The sequence below is a fragment of the Loa loa genome, assembly GCF_000183805.2.
Source record: "Loa loa unplaced genomic scaffold supercont3.97, whole genome shotgun sequence".
In the NCBI taxonomy this organism is placed as follows: domain Eukaryota; kingdom Metazoa; phylum Nematoda; class Chromadorea; order Rhabditida; family Onchocercidae; genus Loa; species Loa loa.
Window position 1 is genome coordinate 58,553 of NW_018108277.1, and position 19,771 is coordinate 78,323.

The 19,771-nt window shown below is 29.2% G+C and overlaps 4 protein-coding genes across 4 annotated transcripts; all 4 read left to right on the forward strand.

The window, feature by feature from the left end:
- The first annotated feature begins 3,704 nt into the window (after positions 1-3,704).
- Positions 3,705-6,849, forward strand: LOAG_03493 (hypothetical protein). Its single transcript, XM_003139030.2, has 7 exons — positions 3,705-3,849; positions 4,333-4,494; positions 4,822-4,950; positions 5,144-5,217; positions 5,545-5,720; positions 6,323-6,380; positions 6,652-6,849. Exons 1-7 carry the CDS (start codon positions 3,719-3,721, stop codon positions 6,729-6,731), a joined length of 810 nt encoding a protein of 269 aa, XP_003139078.1. The 5' UTR covers positions 3,705-3,718; the 3' UTR covers positions 6,732-6,849.
- Positions 6,850-7,896: 1,047 nt separating this feature from the next.
- Positions 7,897-10,480, forward strand: LOAG_03494 (hypothetical protein). Its single transcript, XM_020446337.1, has 6 exons — positions 7,897-8,023; positions 8,282-8,349; positions 8,893-9,021; positions 9,254-9,410; positions 9,760-9,957; positions 10,156-10,480. Exons 2-6 carry the CDS (start codon positions 8,293-8,295, stop codon positions 10,299-10,301), a joined length of 687 nt encoding a protein of 228 aa, XP_020303303.1. The 5' UTR covers positions 7,897-8,023; positions 8,282-8,292; the 3' UTR covers positions 10,302-10,480.
- Positions 10,481-15,679: 5,199 nt separating this feature from the next.
- Positions 15,680-16,272, forward strand: LOAG_03495 (hypothetical protein; the record flags this gene model as incomplete). Its single annotated transcript, XM_003139032.2, has 2 exons — positions 15,680-15,847; positions 16,099-16,272. The coding sequence occupies 2 exons, from the start codon at positions 15,680-15,682 to the stop codon at positions 16,270-16,272; spliced, it is 342 nt and encodes a 113-aa protein (XP_003139080.2).
- A 2,378-nt stretch (positions 16,273-18,650) lies between these two features.
- On the forward strand, positions 18,651-19,328 carry LOAG_03496 (hypothetical protein; the record flags this gene model as incomplete). Its single annotated transcript, XM_003139033.1, has 3 exons — positions 18,651-18,780; positions 19,022-19,200; positions 19,299-19,328. 3 exons carry the CDS (start codon positions 18,651-18,653, stop codon positions 19,326-19,328), a joined length of 339 nt encoding a protein of 112 aa, XP_003139081.1.
- Between the last annotated feature and the right edge of the window lie 443 nt (positions 19,329-19,771).

Consider the following 19,771-nt stretch of genomic DNA (forward strand, 5'->3'; position numbering starts at 1 on the left):
ATAGTAATATATACTAAATGATATATAGTACTAATTGTAATACTAATTAACTATAACTACAAATTAATATTAATACTATATTAATGCTAAATACTATATTAATACTATATTAATATACTAATATTAATACTAATTTTCTGTCTAAGAAATAAAAAGGGAGAAGAAACAGATGAATTTAGGTCATTTGCTCGATGTTAGTAGAAATATTTTTAAATATTTCACTAAAAAAAAATCGAGAGAGAGAAAGAAATGAAGAGAGAGCGATAGAAAAAAAAGAAAGAAGGAGGCCATTGCTCCTAATGATTAAAAGAAAAATTTATTGAAGATAGAAGATGACCTAAAAAAAAAGAATTTTTTTTTAAACAATCATCATCATCATCATCATCATCACCATCATCATCATCATCATCAACATCATCATCATCATCATCATCATCATCATCAACATCATCATCATCATCATCATCATCATCATCGTTGTCGTCATCTATTCTCTAATGATGTTTCAAATTTTAATTATATGTGAAATATTTTAATTTTTAATTTTTAAAATTTAATCGTTGCATTTGTAAGATTAGAATATATTCCATGTATGCTACAATTCCATTTAATCCTTCTTTTTTCTTTCTATTTATTCATTAAATTAAATTTTCTAAGTTAAGTAAATTCGTTTAATTTAATTCTTTTTTTTTTGAGTTATTAATTAAAACTTTTATCGACTTTTTCCGTTTAATTTTCACATATGTTTAAACATAGATTTCATGAAGAATGATTTGTGAAAAGCTCTATCAGTGTTTTGTTTTTTTTTTTTTTTTCCTTGCAAACGCTACAAATAGAGGTGTATTTTTTCAGTTTTCACAATGGATTTTTAGGTATGTCACAGTGTGGGCGAAATTGTCTCCATCCTTTCCTACCAAAGTTTATCTGCCATGGGTCAACGAGCAAAGGAAAGGATGGTGACAGTGATGTCATCAGGAACGTAGGTTATACTAGAGGACTAAACGAGCTCCATCTGACCGGTTTGGAATTAGACTTGTCTTTCGCTTACGTGATTATCGGGAGGATAGCTGCGTCCATTCTACCAAGTGGACACATTTTCTTCGACCCTTCAGCTGAAAACTGCCTGGCATGGGAGACCGGAAGCCTATACCGCCGCTAGCATAGTTCGTAACCGGATACGTATACCGCCGTCAGCATAGCACGAAACTTCATTAAGACATGCAAGCTTTTCTCCCGCGACAAAGAAGATGTCCACGGTGAAGATATGTATATATATATATATATAATTCTACAAGTTTTTCTTGAAATTAAAAAAATTTTCCGATTTGTTTACTTTTATTTTTAAATTTCATTAACATATAATGAATTCCAACAATATCTGCTTGTAATTTTGTATTTAAAAAAAAAGTGATAAGAATTGGAATAATCTCATTGAAAAGTTATTGAAAAATTAACAAACTTAAAAAAGAAAAAACTTAAAAAAAGTTTAAACTTAAACGTTTTTTTACGTTTTTTTTTAAACTTAAAAAAAGTTTATCGATGATTTAATTCACCAATAAATTTAACTCAGTTATTTTACTCAGTGGCTTAACTCGACAATTTAATTCATTGATAAATTTGACTCGATTATTTAACTCATTGATAAATTCAGTTCGATTATTTAACTCGCTGATAAATTCAACTGATTGTTTATACTCATTGATAAATTTAACTCGATTATTCAACTCGCTGATAAATTCAACTCGATAATTTAATTCGTTGGTTGATATTCAGCACTATAAACCACTGATAGTTTAACAGACAAATGAGCCGAAAGAATTAAACGATATTGATAAAATGACTATGATAAGTTTAATTGTTAAATTTAGCGCCTAATTCGACTCATCATGTATACGCTACTATCAAAAAAAAAAAAAAAAAGAAAAAAGGATAACTAAATTTCAATTTAGGAAAACTTTTGTCCAAAGAATGAATAAATGAATGTCCATCCTCTGTTTGTACTAACGATACAACTATTAGATGATTAAGGTTATGGTACTACTTGATATCTCTAAAAATTCTATGGTACTATTGATTTTCTCAGCAGGTGCTTTATTAATTAAGCTTATATTGTTAAGATCATTCCTCGGTTTACAATGTTAACTGCATTACTTCTGAAATAGAAATAAGGATTAATTCAGGTTCAGGTCATCTGCGCTATTCACTCACGACATTTTAGCTCAGGTTACTAATCATGAGTTCATTGTTGGAGGAATGAAAGAGATAGATGCATTTCATAATGTACCATTTGCGGATTAAGGATGACATGCACTTATCTTTTTACCGTATAAGAATGCAGTGTATGTATTTTGTTCGCTCAATGAAATTTACTCTTCCAGTAAGATTTGCCTGTCCAATAAAATTTGCTTCTCCAGTAAGGCCTTGTCAATAAGATCTTATTTCCACAACAAAATTTTTTTCAGTAAAATTTGGTGCTTTAACAGTATTGCTTTTTCTGTAGGGACTTATTTTTTGCAATAGAATTTATTGACTATGATGAATAACTAAATTTATGCTCTTTTTTGCCGATTACAATGATGTCATTCGAGTGTTCAAATTCAATATTTATCCAGAGAGAACACAATTTGGATAAATATTTTGCAAATAAAGTGGCTTGATTAACATGCTGACTACGATGTAAATAAGAATGAGAGAGAATATGTGTTTGATTTTTAGCATCATAATAATATGAACCAGTTGAAAATATTTACTACTCAAGTAAGGCGAAAACTTTATTTGATATCGAACCAATAGATTTGTAGTTTATTACGAATATTTCTTTCATTCGCTTGTACTACCATCCAATGTAGTACACTTTTTTTTAGTTTTTTATTTTATCGCTCTTTGATTATTCGACTATATTTGCTGTTGTGAAATATGTAAATAATACTCAAAAAAGAAACTATATGCATTAAGTGAGCTGTGTCATTGTCATATTCGATTCTTATTCTGCTTTCACATCTATATGCTCTTTTATTATTCCCCTCCCAAAAATGATCATAAGAAAGCATGGAATGCTTATACCTTTATTTATTTTGTTCCAAAAAAATATTATATCACTAATGAATCAACAATAATATAGGGTTAAGGTAGATAGTTGGTTTTGTTTTTTTCATTTCGTTTGGTAATTGTTAAATGCTTTATTAATGTAATGATTTCTCCCTCTTTATAGCTTTGGGTAAGATTTGAAGTATATGGGAGTCGTCGTGTACTTCAGTTGCAGAATTGTCGCTTCATTCAGTTATTGGAAACGAAAAAAAAAATGCACCGCGTTGTCAACCGATGAATCATGAATCGATCGTTTTCTGCACTTCCCCTGAGTTATAACCATTCTTTGCTACGTTCATTGGCATTTCTTCTGATACTGTTTTGAAAGTTATTGTGATCAAATGATTATCATTATACTGTTGTATTGCATCTCTAATTATTGTAATCACGAATCAGTATCTGATCATCATTTTTATCACTGGTTTTAATGATTACATATTTCAATAAGCATCAAATTGTTATTCAGTTGTTATTTTCGTTACTTGTTAATAAGTGCATATTTTCGTTATCGTGTAATTTAAATGATGTATTTCGCAATTCTCGCCCTTTCGTTATTACAAATGCATTATATTTTTCGAAATTTTGTTTTTTGGTATTAATGTAATTGATTTTTGTTTTTATAGATCAGAATATGTTGATGAAAGCGATTTTATTGCTGGTCATTACTTTGATTTCGCTTTGTCAATCTGCTAGCCGAAATTTGATTACACTAAACGAAGAAACATGGACCGACATATTGAACGGTGAATGGATGGTTGAATTGTAAGTATTTTTTTTTTCAATTGATGGATAATTGAAAATGTGATATAATGAGTCAAGTCTACCACTAAGCTAACTCTTTTTTATATTTTCTTATGCCTCTTATTTATAATTTTCTTTTGCAATACTTTCATTATGTTTGTGTCCTCATTTTCGAACCTGTGTCCCTATATGTCAACTCTCTGAGTCATTTAACCTTGAGCATTCTGTTTGTAACTTCATAGACGATACACACTTGTGTTTTACGGATATATACTTCAAAAAAAAAAGGAAAAGAAAAAAGAGAAATTGGATAACTGTATTGTCGCGAACATATTTCTCCACGGTTCTTCGGAATATTTGTAATTATCGAAAATAGTTTGTCGAAGGCTTATGCAAAGGGTTTAATTTTTCTGTTTTTATAGCCGTAGTAGAAAATTTTTTGTATTTCTTTTATACTTGTGTTGCTTTTTTGCAATTCCCTTCTTTATTTGAAAACCATTTCAGTCATGCCCCATGGTGTCCAGCTTGCAAAGATTTACAAAAAGCATGGCATGCATTTGCCGACTGGAGCAAGGATCTTAATATCAATGTTGCTGAGGTTGATGTTACCGTAAATCCGGGATTATCAGGCCGTTTTCTTGTTACTGCACTTCCCACCATCTACCAGTAAGTAATATCTTGTTCTGTTTTTCCATGACGTTATCTCATAAGCAAAGCCATAACTTGACCGGCATCAAATAATGTTTTTTTAGTGATTTTCCTTTCTTGTTTTCCAAGTGTAGTTGTGGTTGATGTGGACCGATAAGGTTCTTTTGTGTACTAATACTGGTACAGCAGTTTCCAAATTTTGAAAATTTTTCATCTGTTTTAAAAGGAGGAAAAGAAATGAAGGGAGAGGCACTGTTGGCTATACGTAGCTTGTTAAGCTTTTAAATTAATAGTTCTAGAATTTTATTTAGATAAAATCTGCACCGTAATGTAGATAAATTTTAGTGTGAAGGACGGTGTATTCCGTGCTTATGCAGGACCTCGTGACAAAAATGATTTTATCAGTTATATCGAGGAAAAGAAATGGACCTTCTATGATCCTATTCCAAACTATAAGTATCCAAGCTCACCGCAGTAAGCGTCTTGCTTGTTTGTGGTAGTAATTTTAGGGGGATTTTCGAATAATTCACCGTTATTATAAGTTCTAATAATTGATGATAGTTTGATGATCCATTCATCTTAGAATTTCTTATTACAAAAATATGCAAATGGATATTGTTTTCTAACCATGAATTGTTAGTTTTTGGTATAAACGTATTTATTTTAGGATGTCAGTAGTGGCTTGGTTCTTCAAATTATCGATGTTTGTCCGTGACAAGCACAACTATTTAGTTGACGAGGGTTTGTTCTTTTCATACTTTGTTTTTAAATTTGTCTTTGCCTAATAATTTTCAGGAAATTTTTATTCCTGAATCACTTTTTCATTTTTAATGTCATTTCTAGTGGTATTTTTAGTAAGTTCTAAAGGAATTTTATATTATTAGCTAGTCGCTGAGCCATATCAGTTATACAATGTCTCAGTCAGACTTTAGTAAAAGCTCCGAAATTTCTGAGGAGCATGAGATCGAAAAAATTAATGCAAAAAAAACAGTGAAGCCGAAATTCCACTCAGTTCAAGATTTCAAAGTCTTACTGAAGTATTTTTGAAATTAATGAACCTATCTTTAGTGGGTATACCATCGTGGGCCTCATATTCCGTATTTGCTGGTATAACTTTGGCTTTGGGCTGTATACTTGGATTTTTCATTGTCTGTATCATTGATCGAGTTTTTCCTACTGGTGAACAACTTCCTAAAGCGGAAAAGAAATCAACAAAGAAAGATCAAAAAGCTAAATCTAAAAAGGTATAATTTCATTATTTTCATCTATGGAGCTAGCTGGCCAGAAATCGTGGGACAATTTTTTATAGAAATTTTCGATTATAATATGTTTAGGGGCTGCTGGATTCCTTTAACCAGTGGCAAAATTGATTTGGTGGTTACCGAAGTCAATGTTAGTAACTGAAGGTGTTTGAAATTAGCTTCTGAAATTAATGTGCTCTTAATGAAAATGATCCGTCTCGCAGGAATATTGTCATTTTAATTTTGATGTTTTTATAACTTGTGAGCGAGTTTTAAAATTTGAGAACTAGAATTTTCAGTATTTTCTTATAGTTCATTATTTGGATAAGGGTGAATTTGCAAAAATATTGCTTAGGTTTTGATTTCCTCTGTCCGAAAAGTCTTGGAATCTGTTTTTTAATGAAAACATAACCTTGAGGGACTAATTCTATTGTTTCCTTGACAGAGTATCATTATTTTTTCCTGAATGTTCATTTGAATATAAGCGATTCGTACTTTGTTTTCTTTCAGTAATATTAATCCGCCATCATTCTTTTATCACACTCTTCCCTTCTCATCCGAATGATTCGTTTTGCAAATATTTAAAAAAAAAGAAGACTTTATAGGATGAAGGGAAGAAAAAAGACGACGATCAGTCACAGGATGAGAGGAACTCTCAGGACGGTCCGTGTTCCTTTCTTAATTATTCATGTTTAGCTTTATTGTATGAAAATTTAAGGTTCTCGTATTCATTTTCTTATATTCGAAAGATAAAATATAGCAGCTGTTCAATAGAGGTTTAGTATGTGTTGCATTCGGAGCTCAAATTTTAAAAAAACAAAAAAGAAAAAGAAAAAAAATGAGATCCATGATAGGATCGAAAATGCAAATTTTTGGATTAAATGATTTTCATAATGCGACATATTTGATGGATATTTAAACGGGTTGTTTTTAGAAGAATCAGCCGATGAAAGTATGCGAAATAGGAAAGGTGCCAAGAGTGAAGCAAAGAAGAAAAAGTTATTTAAGAGTTAATCAAAATATTCATTAAAATATTATTTGAACCACTTCGATCCTTATACAGTGCGAAAGCGGTCTTAAGGAGCAGTATACTTGTTCGCTAAGTAATTTATGTTCGCTTACGGTATTAGCGTTGTTGTTGTCGATTCACATCGATGAATTTGCTATTATCACTTCCTTATGTTTGTTCAATTTCTACGGATCTTCCGAAGGAATCCGTTATCTTTCTCTCTTATTTGTATTTAATTTTTTGTTGATAGCATTTTACGTATTATTACTAGCATATATCAGTTGTTAATTTTTCAACTCTACTTTTTTCTCATTTCTATAGGCTTGTTCATCTTAGTAATTTATTATTATTATTATTCTAAAAATAAAGGCATATTCGTAGTTATTTGTCAGTATGAAAACTTCATAAAGAATTTTATATTACCCATTATCCCGTTTCTTTAGGAAAATATTGCATTGAAATAACTTATTTATGTGAATATGATGTGTAGGATTTGAAGTCCTATTTGTATTCATGTATCAATACGTAGTGGTTTCTTTACATTAATACGGCATTCAATTGTAGTAACTTTATACATGTTAAATTCATGTTAAATTCAGGCTAAAAGAAAATGTTTATCATCTAATTTTGTAAAAATAGATCGAAAACTAGATCAAAATAGATCAAAAACTTGCTTAAGCAAGTTAATTTGCATAGCCGTATAACTGTTACATTCTTTTCATTCTATGTAGAATGCATTTTTATTCATTACGCTATGACCTGTCTGGTTTGTTGCACTCCGCCCTAGATGAATGATTGGCTTAATTCATTACGCTATGCCTAATTAGGGTTTTTTTTCTTGATTAAGTAACTAGAAACTTTTTTCTAACTAACGTGGAATTGTATTCCCTACAATGTTAATTTTGCACCTTGTATCACTATTACTTTATTTTTGGAAAAAAGTAGTGCTCTTTTTATTATTTTATTTTATGTTTATGATGGAATTTCAATTTTTTCATTCCTTTCTATATTGTGTCATTTTATGTCATTCCTTTCTGTTTTGTATGCTTACTTTTCATTTGCTTATTTTAATCCTACCAGTTAAAGTTATGAAACTTCATCATCTAAGCGATGAAAATAAATTTTTTTAGCTTTTCTATTCGAAGTAGTCTTTTAGAGCTTTCGGTCATATTGAACCGTTGGTAACATTTTAACATTACAAATTTTTTGTTAGAAGAAATGAAATAATTGTACTGATATTCCTACCAGATTCAATCAGTATATATACATTCAAAATATGCTCGAAGTTTTAATTAAGGTCGGATTTCTATTTTATATTCCCATGCTACTGCTAAATATTGAATTGAAAATGTCAGCTTGTATCAAACCAAATTTCTCTTGTGTACTGAGAAACATACCACATGGTTAAATTAGTTAGACTTTTTACCGGCTTTATATCCTTCATGATAGGAGTTAGGTAGCATTCTTTCACTGAATAATTATTTTCTATGGAGAAAAATAATCCTTGATAATATAGGTACTGGAGAATTCAGTTATTAAGTATGTTGATTTTCAGGATTAAAGGCAATGCCGAGTCCTGCTCAATGGCTTCCACTAGAATCAAATCCGGAAGTGATTACAAATGTAAGAATTTCATATTTCACAGATGAAAGTTAACTTTTTTTTCTTCTGTTTCTTATGCTTGGTCATTGCAAGGTGTTGTAATATCATTAGGTTCCTCTCGAAGTTGTCCGAAAAATTAGTATGCAGTGATATTAGATCAGTTTCCTGCGTAGTTTTTTGATTTTTCCTGTTCGGAATAGGGCGGGAAAGCTTTGATCGGTATTATAGATTATAAAAGATATCAGTAATAGTTTCTTTTCTTTTTTTTTTACACAACCAGGGCAAGACGTTCACGGGATGGGAGGAACTCTCCTGGCCACAATTTGAGAGAGCTGAATGATTTTAGGATCATCAAGAGAATTGGGTCAAAATCTAACCGTTGCAACGTTAACCCGTAGACTATAATGATTTTGGGAGGATACTTATCGTGCATGAAAAATATTTTTCATTAACATATTTTCACTTAGCAATTACTGATGATCGTCTCGTGAAAATAGATGATAAATATAACATTGTTAAAGTGAAATTATATTCCTTGCTTAATGTTTTTTTTTCCAATTCTAGTTTATGCACAAAATTGGTGTGGAGAAAGGAGTAGAATGTGTGGATATATACAGTTTTGAGGATGATATATTGGCTTTCATACCACGACCGTGTTATGCGGTTATGTTGTGCTTCCCGATGGTTGACAAGGTGTTGTTTCTTTTTTGCTAAATTCGAAGTAGTCTATGATAGACTATAAGCTAGTTTTTGGAATAAGTGGGTTTAGCTTCTAGTCCTTTTTGGCTCTTTCTTTGTCATTAGACCTGAACTTTGCTTTTTTTCCCCGTGAAATTCCAGCCTCAAGTCTTTGATAAATTTGATTAAGAACTCTCTTTCTAAAAAACGAAAAAAACGAACTTTCTCATATGAGTGGATTGTTTAGGTTGATGAAATCATGCAACCTATCTATGAAAAAATGAAAGAGGAAGGGAGCGTAGTACCAGACGGTATCTTTTTTATGAAACAAAAAATATCAAATGCTTGTGGAACTTTTGCGCTGATTCATTCGCTTGCCAATAATCAAAACAAAATTAATCTTGGTTAGTTAATGTCAATTTCACTGTTACAGAAAATCCCATTCCTGAATATCTATCAATTTTGTAAGTAAATTTCCGTTGTTATTTCGTTCGGGCTTTGAACCTTTCCCTCTCAAATTTGTAGTCATGTTTTACTTCTCTTCCAATGAAATTTTCAATTTTTTGCTAGAAAGGAAGCGAGGAAGTAGAGATGTATTGCGCGCTTTTATTATAATAGTTTGCGTTATCAAATAAGGACGGATCAATGGAATAGAATTAAACACAATTTTTTCTAGATATGTCTTCGAAATCACAAAGATCAAAATGCCGTTTCACGGTTATGGAATCGTATATCTACGTAGGTTTATTGAAGGTGATGGATCACTGAAACAATGGTTAGATAAAGCAGTATCATTGGGTGTTGAAGAAAGATCTGATTCGTTGGCCGAAAACTCAACACTTGCGGAAGCTCATTATGACTGCGCTCGAGGTGGTGAGACCGATTCGAGCGCGCCTATTGACCATCATTTCATCTGTTACCTTAACTATGGGGATAAACTGCTCGAACTTGGTCGGTTATTTGTTTTAAAAAAAGAAAAAAAGTGTAAATCTTGGATACTACATCGCAGGCTTATTAGTTCTTTCTAGATTATTTTTTTCTCAGTAAGCTCCAGAAATAGGTCGGATAATGAACGAAATCTTGAAATTGAGGATGTTTTATATTTGGAATTGGAAAACACCATAATATTAAAGTTCACAAATTTTGCAGATTCTCGTGCTCCATCTCCTCGTATTTGTGGTTTGACCAGCGATGCAACGTTCCTGAAAGATGTTGGAAATTCCTGCAAGACATTGATGAACAAATTGGACAACATATCATTTAGTGCGCTTGCTATCGTTCGTGCGTCCCATTAATTGCTGTTCGGTTTTGTCTACTGTATAAGCTTTTTGTGGCTTGCTTCAGTATGTTATTTTGTAATTTCTCTTCCCTGCACATATCTTTAGCAATTACATTATGAACTGATTATGTCATCTTTTTGCACCATTTTGCTTATTTTTCGCTGTTATTATAACTGATAAATGCTATTTGTGACAAAATATTGTTACATCTGTTAGCTAACATCTTTAATTAACAGGATAGAAAAGACGATGTACACTAATGGAAAGGAATCATAAGTCTAAAAGATTAATCGATAACGAAGTATCATGACGATGCGATATATAATCGGCACATCCATACTGCCTATATAACTCTTTATCACTTCACATCGAAAATTAGCTAGTTATAGATTTGTCAGACTTAACTAATTAAGGTCATCAATCCTTTGTAGTGTTTGGCAAATACAAGTCTTATAGATACATGTTTTCTGAGATTTCTGACTAAAATTCCCTTATATTTTACCGGTTATTCTGGCAGTTATCTTTGCGACTGTGAGCCATTTCAAGCTATGTTGATATGATGATTAGAACTCTTTTTTCTTCCGAAAAGATCTACTTTGTAGTTAATGCCATGAAGAACTCTCGGGATATCTCGTGGTTGAACAACTATGCTCTTGTTTTTGAAAGAGCAAAGAAGGGATTACTGATTTGTCCAGATGCTTGGAATGATCCAAATATCCGATTATATATTTATTCTCGAATAGCATTTTGTTTCCACTCCTAGTTTACGATATGTAGGTAGATCCTGTGTAGTACAGTATACTCCCTTGAGTATTACAGTACCCTTCGTAATTAGCACAGATAGAGGGGGAAAAAGTTACGGTTTTCAAGTTTTGTAGAAAAAAAATAATCATTATTAAAGAATATGCTGATAAAGAGATGATGGTTCATCAGAATCTCAAAAATAATCTTATTTTTAGACACTTGATAAAAACCTCAAGACAATCATAAGCTTACGATCAATTAAAGCACGCTTGAATAACTCATAGGTTTGGTAATTTAATATTTCCTCTCGTTGTTTATTCTTGAATTAAGCTAAATTAATTAATTATTAATCACTTTACAGTCAGTTAGTTCATAACAGAACTATTAGAAAACGAAAAATGATCGAATGTTGGAAACATTCAGGTAAAAATGCTAAATACATTTTATGTCTCAAAAAAACACAATTTTGATTGGTCAATTTCAACAACAATCATTTTGTAATTCATAAATGATTTTTGATCAATTTATTGAAATATAATAGCATGTAAAACCATACGGCAAATAGTTTAAATTTTTTGTTACCCAAAAAAAATTACACTAAATACTACCAAAAACAATCTAATTAAAAATTCTAGCAATAATTATATAAGGAAAATAATGGTATTATAGAGTTATACAGTATGATATTATTCAATGATTGCCTTAATGATAACATATTGCGGCATACTGTAGTCAACTGTCGTTCAAGAGAAAAGACGGAAAAATTACAAAAAAGTGTTTAAATTAAAAAAGAAATGAACGAATGTTCAGTCCATTCGCAATTAATTAATTCATTAATTGCAAATGTTTTTATAGTTCGCTTTTTTTTTCTTCCACTTATTTTAATTACATTTGTTAAAATGGGAGTCATAATTAGTAGATGATGCTGATCAAATTAATTAACAATCTTTTACTAAGCTAGATTATTAATACAGTATTATTTATGAATGCATCCTATATATGGATGGAATCTTTCGAATGATTAAACGGTAAATTATGCATTCATATTTGATATTTTCTTTTTTCTTATATCAATTATTCGTTAATTTATCTCTTGTTTCATTAATTATAATTTTGAAAAATTCATTGATTATTTTTCAAAATTTATTTAATTATTTTTTATAATTGACATCTGTTTACGTGCATTTATAATTAACAAATTACTTGTCATTTTAAATTTCTGCCTCATTTTTCTCAAATATCAATGTTTTAGGCATTTTCTAGTATTTAAAATGATGTCTTTATGAGTGACAAAGAACAACAAAAGAAAACTGGATTATGCTTTCTTCGTTGAGATTGGTAGTGATAGTAATTATGATGATAATAAAGAGTTAAACCATGCTCATTAATAAGTGGTAATAATAATGGTTTTGATGATAAGATGAAAAGTTTGACTATGCTTCCTTACTGATAATTTGTTAATATACGGCTGATAGAAGACAATAAACCCAGTTATTATGATGATAAAAAAAATGGTAGTAAATGATAATAATAAAGAAAAGGAAGAAGCATCCACTTATAAGATGATGCTAAAGCATAATCATATCATTTATCTTTTCATTACATAACACTTAAATTTCAATTTATCGTACTATACTTTATCTACTTTATCGATTTTGAATATTTAAATATTTCAAAAAAAATTTTTTGAATATTTAAAAAGAGTTACATTTTAAATTTAAAAAAGGAAAATTAAATAAAATAAAATATTTTATCAATTTAGACAACGTCAACTTACCCATCTTTCAAATGGTAATTTGGTTTATTGTATCGTATCAATCGTATGACTAATAGTGTCATCGTTCTAGTCGTTCCACTTTCATCAATTCATGCATTCATTCAAATGATACAAAAAAAAAATGGAAAATTTTTAATTAAAAGGAATTTGCGTTTTTCTTCTTTCTTTTTACATGCTAATTTTTTTTTTTATGGTTGTAGTTTTTTTTTAAGAAAATATTTCGTGAACTTATACTTTACATACATGCAAATAATGAATTGCATGATGAATTTCAAGCAAATACCTTTTCTGTTTATTTTTTTTGTTTGTATGTTTATTTGTTTATTCATTAATTTGTCTGTTTGTTTACTCGGTCATTTATTTATTCGTTTATTTATTTACTTATTTATTTATTCACTTATTCGTCAGTCCATTCATTTATTTGCTTATTTATTTATTCATTTATTTACTTATTTGTTCATTTATTTATTTATTTATTTATTTATTATACATTTATTTGTTTACCTGTTTACTTGTTTATGTACTTATCTGTTTATTTATTTATTCGTTTATTTATTCATTCATTCATTCATTTATTTATTATACATTTATTTATTTACCTATCTATTTGTCTACTTATTTAGTTGTCTGTTTATTTATTTATTCATTTGTTTATTTGTTTGTTTGTTTTTTTGTCTGTTTGTTTGGTTGATTGGATGTTTTTTTGCATATTTGTCTTCCTTGTATTATAATCATATATTTATAATTTGGACACAAATCAGCCCAGTATATGATTGTTTATTTCGTTTTGTTTTCGGGTGTATTTATTACATTTAGATTATTTCATCAAAATCATTATCCACACATTTTTGATCGATGATATATTTAAAGTTTTAATTGTTTACCTGCTATCAATTAAATCAGCATAAACATTAGCTAATAATTTATGAAAATGAAGATATTACCATTTTAAGCTTTAGCACTTTTTGAATTTAATTTCTTTTTTTTATTTTTTTCAGTCTCTTGATGTACACAAAAGCATATACATCCTTATATAAACTTTATCACAATTAACTTGAAAAAAAATAATTTAAAATGTCACAGTAATTTTTATGTATTTAAATTTTTTATTGTTTACCGACAATCAATTAAATTGTGGGAAAAGCAATTATAATATCTCCGAGAATTTCATACCGTTATTCGAGATTTAGTCATTTTCTTCTGTGCATTTTGTTATAATTGCATTTCATTTCCAATTGATTTTCATTTCTATAGCAAACAAACTGATTATTCGATATCTAGTAAATTCAGTACATCTATACTCAATATTTTAAATCATGTGCAATAGTAATTAGCAAAAATAAGAAATTTTGAGAAGGGGAATTAAAATTTCTTCGAGAATTTCATATCATCAATCGAGATACAGTTATATGCATATGCAAACCATATAGTTAAAATGATCTTTTTTTTTGACATTGATGCTATATACTTCCAGAATGAATGATCAAAGTATTAAAAAAATCAGATATTCCGAAAAAATATTTAATTCATCATTTAATTCATTGAAAGGTTTCCATTCTTAGGAAATTTGCTATGCATTTGAAAATTTACATACTCATTTGGTATATAACAAGTATATATGGTATATTAATTAGTAAACATATATCAGTTAATCAGTTAATGGATGACGTCAATGAATCGATCAATTGGCAAATAAGTGAGCAAAATCAGTCAATCAATTAATCGATTCATTCATTCATTTATTCAAATCGATCAATGAATCAATTAATCATAAATTAGTTAATTAATCAGCTTATTTTATTTATTAATAGTCACGTATTTTCCTAATACCATATTCATTTGATAGTATACTGAAATGGATAACCAATGCATATACAAAAAAAAAAAAAAATACGAGATGATATCGATCTTTTAATCTTTTATTTGCCCGATCAGATTATTATCTTTTCTTTTTTTTTTATCAATACATAGATAAGATAAGTAAGATGATCTCCCCGACTTTTCTTTCTTTTTTTTTTCATCAATAAACAATGTAAGTTAAAGTAATAAAGTGAAATTGGCGACATCTGAATGATTGGGAAAGACGAATGACAGGAATGATAAAGAAAAAAAAATGGGCAAAAGTATTTGAAATAATTAAAGGGTAAGAAGAGGAAGTGAAAGAGAGGGATCAAAGATCATTCATTCTACATAAATTTCTGATTCTTCTTTCCAACCAAAAATGAAATACCTAATTTTATTGTTATAAATTTTTTTCATTCCTCTTTCTTTCATGCCATTACTTCTATTCGTTCTATTCGTTTTTCTTTTTCTCCCACTCTATCCTAATTATTCAGTAATTAGTTAGCTTAATTTCTCATAAAAGCTATCAATAGGTTTTTTTAAAATGGAGAGAAAAACTTATCTATTTGGTAGTTTTTCAATACGGACAGAAAGAGAGAGTTTGATTGGATTAAGCTTTTGTTTAATTGATTCGTTTAGTAAAAAGGCAATTAATTGGCGATAGAAGATAAAAATGTTAGTTAAAAATTAAAAATGATAGTGGAATAATTCATGCTAGAGTAAGAAATTTGTTATCAATGGAATTAGATAAGTGACGGAAAATATTAGTTAACTAGTTTAAATAACAAATATAATCAATAGATTGGTACAATTTCTTCTTAGCTATAAACTGGATTGTAAAAAAAGAATGTGCTAGTTATTTGTGCCTAATTAAAACAAGTAAAAAAAGCAAAGTAAGCTAATTATTAAACGTTGCAAGACAAAAGACTTTTGTTTTGAAACAAATTAATTAAACAAAAGCGATAAAAATATCCAATTTTTAAAATATAATTTCAAATATTTAATTGTTTAAATATTTTTAATTTCCAGAATGAAACTTCGTAATTCGCTAATTAATATGCTAGGTGAATTTATTGGTCTTCATAAAACACCCGATTTCAAATTGAATGCTCAATCATCACAAGCTATTATTGAAGCAGTAGCTGCAGAAACAAGACGTTATTCAATATCAATGAATTATCACTCATCAGATAATAGTGTCACCAATTTTTTTTTCTTTCCATATAACTTAGAAAAAAAATTGAAGTAAGTGAAGCAAATGAAATGAATTAAGAAAAAAGTAAGTGAGATTGGAGTGAAGTAAGTTTTAAATTATGCAAAAACCATACTTTAATTTGATAATGAAATATGTGGTATAAATGATGGAAATTTGCAATCTATCATTATGATTATTAGTGATTATTCATAAATTGTAAGTATTATTAGTGCCCTTATCTGTAACTATTACAGATATATGCAGCAGTGCATCAACGATCATTCTCGACGAATAGTATTCATGAAAGTAATGAATTGATAAATATGAATCCATCATATCGACGCCTTTCAGAGCCCACTTGTTTGCCGTCACTTACGCCACCCAGACGTCGTCATATTGAGCAACGATTGCACGTACATTCTCGTTAGTTAGTACTGTATTCAGTTTTGTATTGATTAAATTTACCATACTCGTACAGCACAAACGTCACTCTCATCATCAATAATCATATTTACTGTATATTATTACAATTATACAGAATTTGGTATGGTACCGTAATCATCAAGATTAGTCCATTAAAGTGGAATAATCAAGTTTTGTGTATTATCATAATCAGTAGGCTTGCTACAATTACATTTCCATAAAATACAATTATATTTTCATGGTAACGAAGTGATTAAAAACTACGATAAAAATTCGAAGATACTGTAATAGTTATGGAAATGTCAATTAGGTGATGCTTAACGGATAAGACAGGAATTTCTCCCCAGTTCTTTTTTTTTAATGAAATTTGTCAAAAGAATTAAGAAGAGAAAAATTCCACTAAGCAAGGTCATTAATTTGACAAAATTTCAAATTAGTTTTGTCAGCAAATTTTTTCCGACTAAAAAAAAGTGAAAAAAAGACGAACAATTGAAATTGTCAACATTTTGAGCATTATCTCAATAATTTATTTAAAAGTAATTTTAACTTCAAACATTTGAAAAAGAAAGATTAAAAAGTGTAAAAAAAAAAGAAAGAATGATATTAGCCATAATATGAGTTATCAGAAAAGAAAGAAACTTTCAACTGGTTTTCCTTTTCTCTTTCTCTCTCACTTTCTTTTCGATCATAAATTCTAATAATGATTGGTTTTCCATTCCTTACAGTTACAATGCTAACTTTTCTCTTATCTCATTTAAAATTTAAATTTATAAAAGAATTTGGAATTTCTGAACATTTCCATCGTTTTTTCTTTTCTTTTCCTTTTTTAGCTGCAGTATTTTCTCCTCTTTCATTCTTTTTCCAGTAAATTTATCTCTCGATTTTTCATTTTTTAATTCAATTCCCGTGAAAATTTCATTTCCTACTTTTACTGCTTTTAAATTAATTGGAAAAAAATCTTAACTGGGAACTTTGGGACTTCATTTTGAGAATATTAATTGGGGATTTTTTTTTTTGGGAACAAATAATTAGTTTTTGCAACAGATTTATTTCAACAAATAAATTTCATTACTCATTTAAAAAAGTGGAGGAAGGGAAAAGGGAAGAGAAAAACGGAGATGAAGAGTGGAAAAAAAAACAGTTTTATCTTAATTTTCAATTAAAAATCCAAAACTGGTAATTGATGTGTATGGCTGCAAATGAACATTAAACATTGTGCTAAATTTTAATTAATTAACAATTGAAAACCTCCAACCTTCTAGAAAAAAATTTAAATTAGTGAATTACAAATTTAACCTGAAATAAAGAAATTTTTACAGATAAAAAGAAATCACGAAAACAGAACATACTGAGCAGTTTTTTTGGAAGAGATGATAAGGAAGTAAACATTGATAATGATACGAATGATCGACGATCAAAAGGACACACCAGACGAGATTCTGAAACATTTGCTGCGGGGTACTCAAATAATTTGAATACCATTAATACAAGGTTGTAATCTATAAGTAATCGGTTCGAATACTATACGAATATATTCTATAGGTTTCACTTTATTTGTTGATTAGAATAGGAAAAAAAACTGGGAAAAATATTTTAAAGAAAAAACAACAAAACCAAAAATAAGTAATTTGCCTGTTCTAATTAACTTTTATTATAAATAATACAAATAATGGTCCATTCTTATGACCTGTCAACTTCTGACATAAAACAAGTTGTGTGTGTTCTGTGAATAAAAATTATCATTTGTTCATTTGATTTAATTAAAAAAATTTACATAAATGGGTAAAAAATATTGTGGCCAATTTGAAGTCGAATGTATCGAATGATTGATCTCTTGCCGTCTCGTATCTTTATTTCTTTGTATTTATGATTTTTAATAAAAAAACCTATCAATTAAAAGTGCGGCCATAATTAACACAGCATATCGTTCAATTATTGACTTCGACAGAGGGTTTTTTTACAAAAATTACCGTGTAACAACTTATATTGATTATTTGTGTGTTCCTGTGTGTGGTACCACATATCAGTCACTGATAAGTGGTACCATACACTCAACATTTCATACCACTTATCTACCTGTGGTGCCGTCTAAATACGGTATTTCACATCAGTTATCTATCTGTGGTACCATATATCTATCATTCATCTATATACGGCATTTCATATTACTTATCAGTGGTACCACATATTAGTCATCCAAACACAGCATTTTATGTTGATTATTTATCAGTGGTACCATATACCATACACTTAAATATCGCATTTCATATCGATTATCATCCACGATACCACAAGCTAATCACCTAAACACGATACTTCGAACCAGCCACCTCACCGTGGTATCTTAAATCATGATCAGGCAAAGTTCACAGTAACATCGGAAATGACCGGTGGTACTTTGCGGTTGGACAATTTTATAAGATTCATCTCTCTTACTGCGTCTGTATTGGTTCGGGTTGTAAGGCAGGTAGGGACACTGACTTGGGTCAAAAGGTCAAGAGGGGTCAAACGAGGTTACAAAATGGATCACATTGGACTAGATTTTTAGGCTGTGTATTACTTAAACTTTAAGTATGATATTCAAGTATGATGTTATGTCTGAAATTTATTCATAAGTTTTGTACGTTTTAATATTAAATAAACAAATTTGCAATTTATATGTTTAATTCGAAATAAATAAGAATTACTTCAATGAATACATTTCAGTGTTGGCATATTAGTTTTAATTCTTAATACAAATACTAACTATTGAAGAGATGCAACATACAAGAAAAGCCTTGGGTTGTTTGTATGGACAGGTAATCGGTGATTCATTAGGATCGCGGTATGAATTTCAACCTGCCTCAGTAGTTCAACAAATGATAATCAATGATTCGGTACAGTCTTTCCTACCGATGATTGGTGGTGGGCCGTTTCAATTATTACCAGGACAGGTTTCTTTATCTCTTTATCATTATTATTTTTATTGTTATTCTTATTGCTTTTATCATTGTTATTATTTTTTTATCACTGTTGTTATATTGATATTCAGCCATGCAACTTTCTATTGCATTACCGATAATTTCATTAGAAAATTGCAATAAGATGGATGTGTTATCCATTTTCAAAATCATCATTTCCAAAATTATATCTTGTTTTTCTCATCCTGAAGAAAAAAGAGCAGTAGGAGAAGGAGAAGAAGACAGAATTCTATTATTCCAAGAAGATATTTGGTTCGTGGAATTTTGGAAAATTTATAAATTTGTTTATAGCTGTAATTGATTGATCGATAGTTTCATTTTGTAAAGTTTTGAAATGTTAATAAAAGTCAATAAATCTTATTATCGCAAGTTATAACCGAAAATAAAATTATGAATGTGAAGAAAAGCTGGAAATTTGAAGATATTCCTGCAAAAAAAGAAAAAAACTTTGGTGGTCCTACAATAAGGAAAAAAACAAAAAAATGGAATAGTTTCTTTCTTTGTTAAATCGATCTTTCTTTTCCAATTAAAAGTATCATTTCCA